Raw genomic sequence first — 16107 nt, forward strand, 5'->3', positions numbered from 1 at the left:
ATAAAAGATCTCCATAAAAACAAAACAAAGGTCACAATTTATTATTCCTTAAAAACAGACAGAATAAATTTATATACAGCAGAGGCATGCAACAGAGCTAATGCTGAACATTTAACATGGTCGAAGGCATTTTGCACGTGTAGTCAGATTACGAGGAGTAGTCGTGGTGAAACTGAGGCTTGCTACTGAAACCCAGCCGCTCCCCACAGATGAGGCTCTGAATGAGCCACTCAGGAGACACCAGCGGTACTTCCTGTGATGTCACATTATTCACCAGCGACGGAGGACAGGTGTGGTCTGTCACCACCACGTCATACTTGCCAGCAGGAATGTCTGCAGCTGGAAGAAAAACACACTCAGTAACTACAGCTTTACACAATGTTTCCATTCTTTGGTGGAGTCCTTACCGGAGCCGTCCTTCTCTGCCTGGAAGTGTCGGACAGACGAACCTCCACCCATGGTGATCAGCTGTGCCCAAAGCTCCACTGGCTTCTCAAACACGAGGAGGACGCGCAGGGCTTTGAACGGACTGCAGCGCGGGTGCCTTATCACAGGGAAATTAAATACAGTTACTGCACGCGTTTATCGTGTAAGATGACTGACGTCCTAACATCTGTTACAGCAGCTCTTAAAGGCTTTTGTTAAATATGCAGTTAAGCAACTAACACTGTAAGAAATGTGGCCTAGATGTACAGCGTCCACTCAAACAGGAATAAGTACAACCGAGAGTAAAAACTTCAATACTCCCACTGGCTTCCAGAATGACACTGTATTTAAAACTAAGTTCTTCAGTTAAGTCTAAGTTTGTTGCTGTAAACTGAGTTAAACTAGATTCTAATTTTTTTCTTCAGTTTGTGACTTTGTATACAATTTAATGTATTTATTATTTATTTAGCTTAGTGGGAAGTTTTTAATTTTACTTGTAACATCTGTCATTGGCCTTACAGTGCATTAACATTAAATATGTAATTTGAAGTGGTGTATTTAAAGAAAAGAGGCATCTGTAGCAAACAAGATCTACTGTGACAGATATAAGGATGTCAGTACTGTAAGACCAGCTTCAAAAAATCTTTACAGTTCTTATTTACAGTGCTACACCAGTGTTTTATTTGGAGGATGCGTCAACAAAATAAGTGTTGTTTATTATCGATGTCTATAATAATGACTGTTACTCCACTGTAATAACACATAAGCTTCTGTAGATACATGCTGAAAACCAATCCAGAGGAACCCAAAGAAGAAAAAGCAGCTTCATCTTACCATTCGATGATAGCATCATCTGACCCCACACCAGCAGGCAGCAGGTAATTCCTGTAGTTCAGCAGCTTGTTCTCTTTGCAGCAGTCTCGCACCCATATATGTGACACACATGGCACACCACTGGCCAAACACAGCAAATACTTCCTGGTACGACAGTGCTGGTCTGCAATGAGCAGGCTCTGGTAGGCAGCTTTGCACTGAAGAGAGAAACGGAAAAAAGAATATATGGAGGCGAAAGCTGAGCACAAACCTGCACAGCTTCAGCTGTGAGGAGCATATTTATCACCATGAATAAGTTCACTGTGCAGTAATGTCTCTGATAAAATATGAAGAAGAAAAAACACTAGACTAAGAAAGATTCAATAAAAAATAAAGTTGAAATTTTTAAGTAATCTAAATTTTCCAAAGCTACTTTAAATTTTAATACTTAAAAATGTTTCTAGGGTAATACTAAAAATCAATCAATAGAAATTAAAGTTACAACTTCTCTAATTTATGTAGGTTAAGTTTAAATGAATAATTAAGGTATAAATATTGTAATAAGTTAATCTTTACATTTGTCATGGTGTTATAGTATATTTGTGTTTTTATGATTACTCACCTGTTCTTCGTTGAAGTTGGGCAGGATGAAGCCTCCACCTGCCTGCAGCTGGGACTCTGTGTACGCCTTGTTGTACGGACCTGTTTGCACATAATCTGCTGAGGAAATAAAATAGTAACAGTTACTGATTCAGCAAATTAGAGGAAGCAGGGATGGAAGTTTTAGGTGAGTCAGCATGCTGCAGCCCTGGAACAATGTAAGGCCTGTTTTCTGTCCTCACCCTCCTCATCGTCGCTGCTGAGCTTGTTGGTCAGTCGGTCGCTCTCAGACGAGGCTGTTAGCATGAAGGCAAAGCCCATGAAGAGCGACGCATTCTGGGGCAGAGGGCCATGACTCTCTGCCACATCACAGGACTGACCAGGAAGATCTGTGCCGCTGCCGGAGGTGTTACACACACCGATCCGCTGGGCTGTGGAAAGAAACACAGACTTTAAAGTGGAAACATCGAGTAGCACGTTTTTAGTGATTTGGCTGAATTGACTTTTGGCTTGAGCACCCGTGAAATACACCTTCCACCTCCACCACCCCCTCCACCTGCGGACCAACTCCATGTTAATCTGGTGTCACAAATTACCAAGTCAGCCTCAGTAGCAGCAGCAGACAGCAGCAGATGATGGACACAGGTCACGTAGAGGTCAGAGGTCTTAGACTCAGTACAAAAGTAACACATTACTGAATCCAGAGGAATAAAAACAACCTCAAATAATCACTTTTCTAGCCTGAAAGATTCAAATATGTAAATTAATGGGAAAAATGTTTAAAATATTTGTTAAAATCATTTTTCTAAAACAATTAAAAATCACGTTCTGTTGTGTACAAAGTACATTCAGACACCAAAGACTCATTAAAACCTTCAATATTTTAAAAACCAAGTGTTCATTATGTATGACTGGCTAAAATTACACACAACCTCACAAATGACAAATCTGACTGAATTGTCAATTCAAGATAAATTGATAACCCCCCCACCCCCTCAGATGTGGTCATAACTTGGTGATCAGTTCTCAGTACCGGCTCTGGCGCCCGCCCCCCTGCGGCCTCTCTTAGATGGCGTCCGCACATCCTCTGAGTTCAGCAGCTTCCTCTTGCCGGAGGGCCCGGGGGTCCTGGGGGTCCTGGGGCTGCTGGAGGAGCTGCGGTTTGGTGTGTTTTGACCCCCAGAGTTTCCTCTGCGTCTCCGCTTCCCCTCCACCAGGTTGTCTAGACAGAAAATGTTATATAAGTTAAAAGCTGAAAGGTAAAGAGGGAAGTTTGAGAAGCTGACTTTCATTCTCTGATCACAAAACACAGCGGTGACCTAAAGGTCAGAGAAGCAGTTTACACCAATATTTTGAATTCTGACTTGGTTATCACTTACTGAAGAAAAGTTCTTGATTAAGTAAATAAAATAAAAATCTTACATGATTTGTAATAATCTCTGTATCTTGTGTCCAGCTGTGGTTTTCTTACCAAGGCTGATGTCTGAGGCCTTGGTCAGGGGAGTGGAGGGCTCATATGGCCCGAGGCTGTGCTGTTCCCTCAGCCTGTTTCCCTGCTCCAGTGACAGGATGACTGAGGTCCTGTTGTACCACTGCCTCTGGCCCTCCCTCTCCACGTTGTAGAACAGCTCCTGGCCCTCGGTTTTATGGCCCTTCACAACACCTACACACAGGTCACAAGGTCGTTACAATTACTGTATGAAACATACTGAGAGCAGTGCAACCTGCCGCATGAGTACATGAGTACCACACTGAAAACGCTAAGTAGCAGGAGTAGTCTGAATAAAATCAGAACTATAACTGTAAATTACATGAAATGGAGAAATCTCAGCACATTAGTTTCAATTTGCATATTGTTTAGTTCAGACAGGTCCTGCTGTGAAGAGGAGCCCTGTTCTGTCTGCTTGTCTCTCTCCATATGCTGCCATTCTTGGAAATGTCCAGGAAAATCTGCTCATCTACTGCGGCTACATTGATTTGGAGTAATCCGAGTACTTCAGTGTAAAGTAAACACATTCACTTTAAATCTTTAACTGCACTATAGCTCAGTTTGTTTATAACCCTAAACCTCAATATAAGATTTCTAGCAGGCGTCCTTTATATGACCCTTTTTTCCAGATCTTGAACAAATATATTAAACCTACATCCTACATACTTCTACTCGTTTCCCTCACCTATGCTGAAGTACTCGTCCTCCAGCAGGGCGGTGACCTCCGTCTCCAGGGGGATGGGATCACACAGCAGGATATCCTTCCCCGCCACCTCGCACTCGTAGCCGTCGTCAAATCGCAGGCGGTATCTGCCCTCCCCTGCGTCTTTGATTATGCGGCCTGAGTAGAAGTAGCCGTTGGACGACCACTTAGCCACCACCCGCAGGCCGACAAAGCTGCTTCCAACTGAGCTCGCCTCCTCCGGAGATGACCTAAGGGAGTCGGAGTGGCTGGGGAGCTCGATGAGTGAGGGGCTGATGGGGAGGCGTGGGGGGAGCATTCGGGTGTAGGGCTCATCCTCTGAGGAGGACAGTGGCTGACCATGAGCTCCAAGTCTCTGTAGTGAGCCAGCACCTCCTCCCCTTAGAGAGAGAAGCAGAGGCTCCTATCAGACTGGAGGCTACAGCAGCTTCTGATTTCTATGACTCCTGTGTAGATATTTTACTTTTATGTATTTATGTAATTAAAGCGGTTGAATAAGTTGTTAAATTCGAGTGTACCAGCTCTCTGTGGGCTGTCTTCACTATTTATTTTATGGTGTCCAATCATCATACAGTTAGTAGTTTAAACTAATACATTGTACAGTTGTACATTAACTATACTGGTAATAATAATAATAATAATAATAATAATAATAGTTTCTTATTAATAAATAATAAATGTTTAGTGAATAGACATAAAAGTAATCAACAAATCAAATTTAATAATTGATCATTTGTTCAAATTATTACCTAAATAATTAAAAAGGAAAAATGTAAATAACATTCCAGTTGATGATTTCCTGCTTTGAGTGGAAGCTGAATGTCTGGTCGACAAAATCAGCAAATCGAAGACATCACTTTGGAATCTGCTGTTTCTCATGTTTTAAATCACAACTCAGTCAGTGATTAGTTTTAGGAATGTTAGTGAAAAGCAGAAAAGGAAAGTGTTAATAGATACTGCAGCTACTGCGGGTTTAATTAATTCTGCATCGTCCGTGGTCTCCTGACGTGTTGGCCAAACCTCAGGGAGGACTCACCTGGACGGGGAGGAGCGAGACGGGGGCCGACCCCTTCTAGCCCTTCCTCTGGGGGTCAGCGGGATGAAGGCACGGGACCCCAGGGTGCCGTAGCCTCTGCCCTTTGTGACCATTGACCCTGCCCTTTGACCCCTGTGACCCCTCTGTTGATGCCCACCTCCCCTTCTGGGACTGCGGACACACAGAGGGGACGAAGGAAGCCAGTCAAGTTGCTCAGGCACTGAACTGGGACTACTCTCAAAATGAAAGCCACCCTGTGGCGGACTGAGGGGTGTCTAGTGCCCCCAGATTCATACCTGGCAGCAACTTGTACCTGAAGCGGTCAGGAGTCAGTGAATGACTGAGAAACGATGGTGTTAGAAAGTCAAAGACAGTGAAGGAGCGACAGGAATCAGCATGCAACTAGTACAGAGCAGTAAAGAAGAGCGATTCTACTAACAGGACCTGACTGGAGGTGGTACCTGATGGATTTAGGCCCTCGGCCGGGGGGCAAGATGAACTCTGGCCGGATCAGGCCAGTGCTACTGCTGGTTCCTCCTGAACTGTGTTGCAGGCTGGAAGCTTTGGATGACAGAGAGCTGATGTCACCAAGGTCACCAGAGGTCACGGAGCTGTTGCCTGTGCGGGACGGAGAGATGTTGCTGTCTAATACCTGGTAGTCCACCACCGGCTCCTCACACTCCTGGTAACATCAGAGAGCAGGGATGTTACTCTAATCAAGTGACCACCAAAGCTGCACATCACACAGCTGAGATCCACCTCCAGGTTTTACCTCAGTGACTTTGCGCTCCACCTCTTTTCCGTCTTCGTAATAGACATCTGTGATGATCCTTGTGACGGTGGTCCGCACTTCCTGGATGGTGTGAACATGTCTGCGGTGGACGGGACCTGCTGTTCTTCTAAAGGACGGAGAGTCTGGTTCACCCTGTTAGGGAAAATCACAGTGTGTCATCTGGACAGTATTGACACATGTAAGCTGTAATACTCTTCTCCACAGAGTGCACAGCTGGATCTCCGTACCCTGCCAGCTGGGGAGCGCAGCCCCGGTGCATCGAAGCTGGTCTGCTGGGAGACTGTCCGTTGACGGAGCTGAGACACACAGGACAGAGTGATCAACACCACCATGACATGTGTTCAGACTCGACCCCGACACCACGAGCTTGTACTGCCTCATTTCTTAACAAAAAAGAAAACTTGACCACTTTGACTTTTACTCGAAATCCACTCTGCTCTGTGCAGCCTCACTGAACTCTTTTACCACCTGCTACACTTCAGATTGACAAACATAAGGAGCTACTGATCAAGCAGAAATCGCTGACCTTCGAGCTCTTAACATTTTAGGAGTGAATAAGACGAAAGTATCCTCTCTGCTGCGATTGTTAACCAGAAGTTACACAAACCTTGTTGGACGGACTGGAAGTAACGGTGTTGTCAAAGGTCTGCTGGGAAACCAGCTTCAGCCTGGCATCTGATCTGTTTGAGGTGGGGGGCTCTGGAGCTTCAGGTGGTCCATGCCTCTCATTTGACTGATCAGCAGGTCCAGGGGTGTCCTTGGGGTTCTGCTGCGGAGCTGCTGATATTTCCTGTTGTGAAAGCTCTGATTGGCTGTTGGGGAAGCTGTTGCATCCCATTGATGACGCCTGGGAGTTCCTCTGCGGTGAACAGAACAGTTCCCCCCTGCAGACATGTTAAATGTGACACTGTGGGATATCTGTCTGTCAGTCAACAAGAAATAAGGTCAGTTCGAGAACCACCTATAACTAATTCAGTTCAAGAAGCCAATTGTCAGAATAAACCCCTCATCTCAGTTGTTTCCCTGGTGAATTATACAGTCACACAAAAGTGAGTTTAGAGTATTTTCAAACAGTAGATGTTTTTTTTTTTTTACACAATAACTAGTTCTGCCATGGACATTGATGGGTCAGACCGAAATAGAGCTGAGCACAGGATAATTACATCTTAGACTGACAAAGTACAGTTTCCTTTGACTCAGGTCTTTTCTAGTATAACCTGCCCTCAGCATGATGGAAAGGTGTGATGAAGTTAAACTGATACTAAGTTCAACAAGCTGATTGGGACACTTTTCCTTGGACAAAGCAGGTGACTGACAGAACAGTTTGATAAGTGAGTTCCATCATCTGAGACGTTCTCAGAACGTCAGGAGGACTAGGACAAACTTAAACACCACCTCAATTCTGAGGTGATGGAGAGTTACAAACGCACCTTACTGTACACTGAGTCAGCCTTACACACATTCTTTTCTTTGGCATCGTTCTGTCTTCATGTATATTAAAATCTATTCCTTGTCTTTTAGCTGCGTTTTTTGTATCTACCACGTTGTCTGTGTGTTTTAGGAAACTGTTACTACAAAAAAACAAGTGAACAAAACAGAAAATTCACCTGCTGAAAAGCTGTAAAACCCACCTCACTTTGTCAAAACCCAAAGACAAAACTACACCTCACTGCTTCTCGTCTCCCAGGAGAATATGCACAGTGCAAAAAATAACCATTCATCCCACCTACAGAATTCAAAAGTAGGTCTCACACACTATCTTTCCTTCTCTTTCACTCACACAGATGCAGCGTTAGCAAGAGAAGACCTATTTCCGTCTACTAAAATACATTACAACAGGGGAAAGCTATTCATATTTATACCGAGGTCACATGAACATGTAAGGTTTCAGCAGACCAGCAGTGAAAATCTCAACAGACTACATGCATTTATCTTTTTGGTGGTATTAAAAATCATAAAGTGGGACAAATCTGCTGTGAGCATAAGACAGCGCTTTCATGTGTGTTCCATATGCTGTATTACATACAGTCTCACAGGACCTGCAACACATAAAACCAGTACAGTAGAAACAAAGTCTGACACTTTTGCTCTAATTTCACACCTTGTTAAAGCAGAATTCAAAAGTAAGTCACTAAAAAAAGGAGCATTTCACCTCACAATCACAATTTCAACTCATTTCTACAGAAGTACATGTGGCTTCATTAGATTATATCACATATGGCTGAACATTAGTAGCTGGACTCCTCTGCGATGATGGCTGTCCTTACCTGACAGGTGCGCTGTTGCCTCCAGGCTGGCTGTCTTCCTCTGACTCGTGCTGTCTGTGCACCTGCCTGACTCGACTGAATACTGATGGGCTGCTGAGACATCAGATATTGGCATTAGACTTGAATGTAGAATAGCTTTTTTTGTCAGAACAATTTAACACCAAGTCTCCAGGAAAATCAAAGTGAACAGCAAAGAAATAAAAAAAAAACAACATTTAAAGAGGACAGATGGCTGTGCTCCGTCAGGGTCATGTGAATGTAATATTATTATTATTGTAATTACAGACCTATCACATGCCACTCTTATATTCTTTAATAAAACAGCTTATTACTAATAGCTGTGATTTAGGGACCATCCCTGCAACAAAGCTGATACCACGGCTAAAATAACTAGTGTATTTACAGGTGACGTCCAAGATTCATTTGAAATATGAAGAGTTTTAAATAAAAAATAAATTTTAATGTACTAGAAACAATTTCCTACCACATTATCTTTTTCCCATATTGCAATTCCTTGTTATGTTGTGGAAAGAATACAGTATATATATTTAAAACAACTAAATTTAATTTATCCCATTATTTAGCTCAATATTTATATTATATTATTACATTATTTATATTATATTATATTATATTTAAGTAAGTAAAAAAGTACTAAATAAATAAATAAAGAAGAAATTCCAAATAATAAAACCCTTCAATGCAATGAAAAATTGTGAAAAATGTTATGAAGGAATTCAGTTAATGTGTCTAAAGGGAGAGTGAGAGTGACAAGTTACCTGCTTACAGCCTTGGAAACTGTGTTAGCCTTGACAATAGATCCATCATCTTCTGATAGAGATGGTTCTGGGGAAAGAAAATATAAAACTGAGAAGGTGATGCGATCGTGTAGCATCTCTATAGATAGTCTTACTCCCAAGAAGATACACATGTTAGGTTGTATTCAAATGGTTCTTACTCTGCAGGCTGAAGCGCTCTGAGCTGCCCTCTTCAACAGGAGTCACCAGCTTCATCCTCAGACTCAGCTTCCCATCTCCCCTTTCTGCTGTGTCCTCTCCACTTTCCCCAGACACAATGTCGCTGGCAGCCATGGTCACATCTGCAGAGACATCACCCACCACGTCTGACTTCTCAGAAAAGGAGCTGATCTCTGGAAAAAGAAAAACCATCGAAGAAATCAAAGAGGTCATTTTTTAACCACTTAGGGTTAACCTTATGGTGCAGGTCTAGTTTGTCTGGCACAATAACCCACCAATGGGAGTGCTGTGTCTGAGCGTCTGCTTCAGCTGGTTGATCAGAGGAGGCGTGGCACCAACAGCAGGACCAATCAGCTCCCCTTCTTTAGGAAGGGTGAAGTGGAAGGAAATCTCTGGAGCACAAAATGAAAACTGGGATCAGATAAGATCTGTTTCAGTGCACGGTGCTTGTTAAAGAAAGAAATCCTCCAGTCACAAACTAGAATGATGTCTTTTCAACTCTTCTCGCACTTGACAGCCACTTTCACCTAAACTTGACCCATCTAATGACAGACAACTAACTTCACAGAACATTTGACAACTTTGCATATAATGTCAACAGGAGGCAGCTGAGTGGTATTCAAGGAGAAATCTAACTTATCAGATTAATGGAAGTGAAGTTTCAAAACAACACATTTACATTGTCAGGCCCTAAAACCAATACTTCAACAGCAGTGACATGTGGGCTAAGATTTTTAAATGTTATCAATCTATTGTCCTATCTGAGCAAACATCTAGTGATATCTGCACCCAGCTTACCTCCTGAGCTATCACTGAGGCTCTTGTCTTTGAGCACCGCTGGTTCAGGCACTGCCTTCTCAGCCTGGGAGAGCCTATCAGGAGCTGTGTTTACCTCCTTCACATGAGGCCGGGATTCATGGCCGTTAGTGGAGGGGGACACTTTGCTTCTGACTGGCTCGGCATCGTTGGCTTTCGACTGTGGTGTCACATCTTTCTGAAGCATCTGGGACTCTCTCTCGCTGTCTGTAACCATGATGACGCTGTCCTCTTCCTGGTCTTCATCTCCCTCCATGGGCTCAGGAGACAGCAGCTGGCTCTGGGAGAGAACCAGAGCCATTCCTGAAGCCCCACCTCCCCCTGTGACGTCCTCCTCAGCCTCCTCCATCACCACCTCCTCCTCCTCTTCTACCACACCCTGCTCACTCTCATGCACCGTGTCTCTGTCTGTCTTTGTGTTACCAACATTTCCACATCGCTGTGACAATGATTCTCCTGTCTGACCCTTCGCAGTTCCTTCTCCTACATCTACAGAACTCTTCACAACATTCACAGCAGATGTCTGAGAGATCACAGACTGTGAAGCCAAACTGCAGGGTGTAGTGTCTGAGGGTGTCTCTTGCACACAGCTGTTAACAGTCAGGTCGATGGAATCAAACTTTGTTTGAGAACAAGACACCGTGTCAGCAGAGCTCACATCTTTGCCGTCAGTCTTGCTGTCTATTACATTCACATTTTGTAGATTCAAAGTAGTTTTTTTGTGCAAATCTGACTTTCGCGACAGATTGGGTTGCTCGACCTTGGCACATTCGCTGCAATGCTTTGGTGATGCAGCAGAGACGGAAGCTTTGGAGCTGGTAGCAGTTTGTGATTCTGAGGAGACGCCATTGCTCTCGCACCTCTGATTGCAGCGTGAAATCACAGAGTCGCTAGTGTCAACACCGGGTGGATCTTCCAGTTCCTCTATCTGTGTGGCCTGACTGTCCTCAATCTGCTCTGAGGTCTGCTGAGCTAAGCTACTGCTCTCTGTGTTTTCAGAGAGTTGCAAAGGCATAGTGAATGAAACTGACTCTAGATGCTGAGACTGTGGCTCATGAGATAATGATGCCTTCTTATTGGACTGTTGTGGATTCTCCTGGCTCTGTGTTGGGACAAACACGTCCTGAGAAATAAAAGAAAAAAAGGAAAATATGGAAACTAACTCAGAAACTGAGACAGCAACTAAAATAAATGTATATAATCAAACTGTTTTTGTTTTTGTAGCAGTTTCTTAATATTTAATAAAAGCCTAAATCAAGGTCTTCAAATTATATTTTGTCAAACAGTCCAAAGCAGACAGACAACGTTGTGTAGGGATGTACCAACTTGTGCTGCTGCAGTGGACTGTTTGGTTCTGACAGAGAACCACTTTGGGCAGCGTATTGATTTTTCCAAAGAAAAAAGTTCAACGTCCCTCCTCTCTCTCCCAAATCATCTAAACTACTTCCAGGAAGCACTCACATACAGAGTTCAAACCCAGGCTAAAGAGTGTTTCACTCAAAAATAAGTGACTTTAAGCTTTAAGTGAGCAGCAGTCCAAGTTCACTGTGGATCTGGTTAATGGTAGATTCTGCTGCTTTGTGGTCGGACTTCAGTGAAACTCTTAAGTGAAGATGAACACTTGTTATGCAACCTCTGGGAACAGCAGTCAGCAATGTTCTCTCTTTTCTGGTGTTTTACAAATGAATGAAGAAGCGAATTGATTGAACTAAAGAAATATGGAGTACGTACATGAGAGAATTCTGGCTGTGAGGGTAAAGACAGAGTCCTTTCCAACACAAAACCAGGGGAATTCTGGGATACAGGAGTAGAAGCAGATGGGTGTGGCTTAGAGACCGCCTCCGTCTCCATTGGCTCTTCCTCCTTTTCCACTGCTCGATCTTCTGGGGGAAGTGAAGTATCCATCGGTTCATCTGCACCTGAGGGAGAAAGTGACTTTTAGCTCTATTAGCCAGATTAACACAAAGGAAGTCATTTACGTAGATCTAGTTGTTTACCGTGTTCATTCTCTGGTCCGGTAGGTGAGCTGGGAACAATTAAAGGGGTGTGGGTGAAGTTGTCTGGGGTGGGGGCAACGTAATCAACAGAGCTCCTAGAAGAAATGGAACAGAATAATGCTCATTTATCCACACTGTGTGTAGTTGGGATAACTTAGGATAATGAGAGGATCGGAGCAGTCACGGCTTACTGGGATAGACTTTCCTGCACCAGTGTTCCCTGTCCAGACAGATGCAGCAGTCGCAAGGTGTGGGCTGGTGTTGGGGTGGGGTGACCCTGCTGCTCAGGCTCTGACACTGTGCTGTCTACTGCAGCACCTGTGAAGTGCAGATACGTCACAAGTCAGAAAAAAAAGACCATAGTCCAAGATTGAACTACTGTGAGCCAACACAGCTTTGATTTCTTCTTTCTACTTCTTCTTTAAATCCACACCCACAGATTTATGTATGTGACACAGAAAAGCAGTAGCACCCATCATATGTATGTGAATGTACCTGTCTTGTCTGCATCAAACAGGTCCTCCTGTGACGACAGGATCTCACAGTCCTGCTGGTCCTGCTCACTAGAAACTTGAAGGCCCTGCGAATGTAGCAGAACCTGGACACTCAGCTGCCTCCCCGACTGACCTGGAGAAGCTGATGAGCTGCTGGAGCTCACCTCCGATCTGGACAGAAACATGAAAAGCACTACTCGTACCAGTCTTCCATGTGTAGCTCAGATGAATGTAGAGGTTAGAACAACATATGCAGGCGTACCTCACTGATTTGTTGTCCTGACTCACTGAGCTGATGTTCTTTTCTGCTGGTGATGAAAAACAGGTAGAAATCAGATCAACTCTTAAAACTATCACCAGCTGCAAAGCTTGATGTCAGTATGAACACTATGACAAGGTACCAGATAATGAACTGTGACATTCAGCAGTCAGTGGGAACTACAATTTATTTCCACTCTAACCCACACACATACTGTATGTTTATATTCATGAGAAGCTTGTTGTCGAGGGACAATTTCAATTTTCAATGTAATTTTTAATTTATGCATCTTGAACTGATGAAGCCAAGTGAACAACAATGATACACTGGATGCAGACCAAAAAACATTTAGAGCCTCAGTGAGTAACTAAAGGGATTAATAGAGGGACATAGAAGAATAGCATTTGTAGACACAAATTCCCCGGTTACCAGGCTGACTGCAGCCTTTTACAAATAATTTCAGATGTGTGGGTCACACATTGTCTGTCAGTTCAAAGAACGTTCAGAATAATGAAAGTAAATTTAAAATAAATGGATTAAAAAATTAAATCACACCCACATCTACAAATATTCTTAATACCTATTTTGGCGCATCTCTCACTGTCTGGCTGAGGGATGGCAATGTTGTTGTCCTCCACCTGACTGTTCACCACTTCACCACGCAGATCCTGACTCTGAGAAAGCTCGAGGAAACCAAGCTGAGAAGTTCCCTCTGAAACACAGACATACACATGTTGTTACACTCAATAAGACATGTGACAATATTTAATTCCAAAAATGTGATACACTCGACAGGGATCTTATTCTTCCTTAATACCTGAGAAGACCTCCTACCTTCCGACTGAATGCAGTGTGTGGTAGAATCAGCTCTGGAATCCATATCAGCGTCGTCTGTTGCACACCTGACAGAATAGAAATCGGAGTGAACATCACTTCATCTCACTCTGCACATGAGCCTCATCAATCAGCAAAAATCCCCGGGTCCACACATACTTTCTCTTGTTTGGAGGAAGGCAGATGTGCAGAACTTGACTTTGCTCCTGGGATGCTGAACTGGGATTGGTCGCTGTGAGGGTGCCTAAATAAAGGAAATAGCTGTGTTTTTTATTTTTTCTATTTGGATGAGTGGTATGCACATGTCATTTTCATGCTGTTAGAAAAGCACTGACCAGATTTAACCTGGTTATTACTCTCGGAGCTCTCTGATTGGCTGTCAGTCTGTGAACATCTGCTTCCGAGCGGTGAGGAGATCAGTTCCTGAAAAAAAGAGCTTCAGTAGTTTCACAGAGCAACAAAAGGTCCCACAGAAGATATATTAAAAACTGTGTTTATAGATGAAAAGAAAACATGTATTGCTCTTGATGGGTCCTGTTTATCAAAACGTTAAGATCGATTTCTTAGTAAGCAGTGGGGGTGATGTGAAAACCACATATCAACTGACAAATGTTCACTCTAAACAAAGAACATTTAATGAGCAAAAGAAGTGAAAAGAATTTTCTATTATTACCACAATGTTGACCTAAAATTAGATCAAACTGTAAATTTGATGTGTACATTTTATTTTCTGTTTTCTCACTGGAGGAGGTTCAGATGTAACTGCAGGTTTGGACCATGTGGAGTAACACTGTCACAACAGAGCAAGGTGCCGTGATTAGCTGGACAGCCAGATCTCTCTGCACATTCTCTGAGTGTTAGCATGAATTAAGAGGCATTTCTCTCAGCTTTAGTTTTCCACCACAGTCAAAAGACCTGCAGGTCCAGTGTCCTGGCACGTCTAAACAGTCCTTAGTTCATCTCACTGCCCATCACATGCATATCAAGTAGTTTGGACACAGCTACTTATTGTAGTAAAATGCAGCATCTGCACTAATGCATCATTAATCAAACATATTTTACATGTTGGTAACTTTACTTCACTCAGATCATGTTGTTTGTTTGTGTTGTAGGACTTTAACACATCGAGCACCCTGAACAGTGTCAACTTAGAAAACGTTGGATCATCATCAGTGGAGCAGTAAATATTAACTATCACTGGTTCTGTCAGTTACTTCCTGGCCAGTCTGTGTCTTACCAAAACCGGGCTGCGGGCGGTGGGCTGCAGACTGGACAGGCGGCGGGCCAGCAGGGCTCGGTAGCTGCTCTCGGGGTCGTCTTCCAGAGCGACGCTGTCTGGTTGTGAGTCCTCCACGATCAAACACGGGTTCTCGGGCTGAGGCAGGCTGGAGTCCAGTTCACTTCCTCCGGGATCCATGAGGATTGGCCGCGGACAGGAGACGGGCTGTTGTTATCTGGCCGCGCGGTGAGGAGACAACGAAGGCGAACATGTGAGTCTACGGTCGGTTATTGTTACCGGAACGAGCCGGGGCTAGCATGTTAGCAAAGGCTAGCAGCTAATGCTCCGCCCAACAACAAAGCAAGTTGCTGCCAACCGAGGAGTCAGAGTGCTGAGAAACCCCAGCACACGTCGGACCACTGGATGTGTGTAGTTTTACATAAGGATCCCTGCTCGACTAGAAAAGTATTTTATATTCACGTGTTTGTTGATTCTTGAGACGCCGCTTCACGTTGACTGAAAACAGACACACCCACTTCCGCTCCTCACCTCGCGGCAAAACTGTCAAGAAGCGATTTCATTGGTCCATGGGTGCGATGATGTCACACTGAGATTGGTTAGTTTTATGGTTGCAGGACTTATCGATATTTAATATATTGTTTATTGGCTTTTTGTTCTAGTTTTCTTCACATATTTTCTATTTATACTTTTACAGAATGTGTATTTTTGAAATACTGTTTGTATCTTGGTTCCTCAACAGCTTAGCTTTTTTCTGTGGTCATTTCTTCTTTGTGTTGTTTTTCTTGTTTTAATCGTTCGTATTTAATCCATTTAGCATTTTTTATGCCTTCAGTTGTCTTGTAGTGTTTTTATTGTAAATGTTTTTATTTTTTTTTATCTGCCTTGCAACAAAAAAAAAAAAAAAAAAAAAAAGCGTTTCCTCTTGTGGGACAATAAAGATGTGACCTGAACCAGTATTTTATTGTATTTTCTTGTTAAATGGAACATGCAAACATGAAGGTGGAGACGTCCAGGCTGGGAACAATGTAATGATGGACACCTGATTCTGCTTAAAAGCCAGATATACCGCTGATAAAGGCTCCATTTGTGAAAATAAATAATGGAAAATCAAATTTCAGCCCAGCTGAATGCATGCTGGTGCTTTCAGCCTCCTGCAGCCAACCTAAACAACTGGCACCGCAAGGTTCAGTCGTCATTTCTGCAGGTCGGGCTGACACCCACAGTAGTTTATTGTATTTTGTTGTTAGATGATAGATACTCCAAGGTTTTCCATGTTACATATAGACCCTTACACTGTAAATCATATAAGAGAGAACAATCTAGGCCACTGTGTCCCACAGCGGGACCTCAGACACCTTCAGAG

The 16107-nt window shown here is 43.3% G+C and overlaps 1 protein-coding gene across 10 annotated transcripts; it reads right to left on the reverse strand.

Annotated features, from left to right (window-relative positions):
• Window positions 1-14: 14 nt before the first annotated feature.
• tp53bp1 (tumor protein p53 binding protein, 1) lies at window positions 15-15259 on the reverse strand. 10 transcript variants are annotated; one of them, XM_026377892.1, is made up of 28 exons: window positions 14742-15259; window positions 13840-13927; window positions 13664-13748; window positions 13505-13572; window positions 13251-13382; window positions 12674-12716; window positions 12413-12582; window positions 12109-12235; window positions 11918-12012; window positions 11652-11839; window positions 9903-11043; window positions 9380-9496; window positions 9086-9277; window positions 8907-8973; window positions 8128-8220; window positions 6468-6744; window positions 6088-6156; window positions 5840-5992; window positions 5529-5749; window positions 5068-5238; window positions 4014-4411; window positions 3311-3502; window positions 2873-3061; window positions 2082-2270; window positions 1862-1959; window positions 1261-1457; window positions 408-544; window positions 15-339 (listed from the first exon to the last, which is right to left on the reverse strand). In XM_026377892.1, the coding sequence occupies exons 1-28, from the start codon at window positions 14919-14921 to the stop codon at window positions 149-151; spliced, it is 5268 nt and encodes a 1755-aa protein (XP_026233677.1). In that variant the 5' UTR covers window positions 14922-15259; the 3' UTR covers window positions 15-148. The 10 variants fall into 10 exon arrangements, 9 of the variants coding, with proteins under 9 accessions (XP_026233677.1, XP_026233679.1, XP_026233676.1 ...); XM_026377894.1 differs by having other exon boundaries at window positions 1862-1956; window positions 8128-8217; window positions 12674-12719; XM_026377891.1 differs by having other exon boundaries at window positions 8128-8217; window positions 12674-12719.
• Between the last annotated feature and the right edge of the window lie 848 nt (window positions 15260-16107).

The sequence above is a fragment of the Anabas testudineus genome, chromosome 3, assembly GCF_900324465.2.
Source record: "Anabas testudineus chromosome 3, fAnaTes1.2, whole genome shotgun sequence".
Lineage (NCBI taxonomy): Eukaryota > Metazoa > Chordata > Actinopteri > Anabantiformes > Anabantidae > Anabas > Anabas testudineus.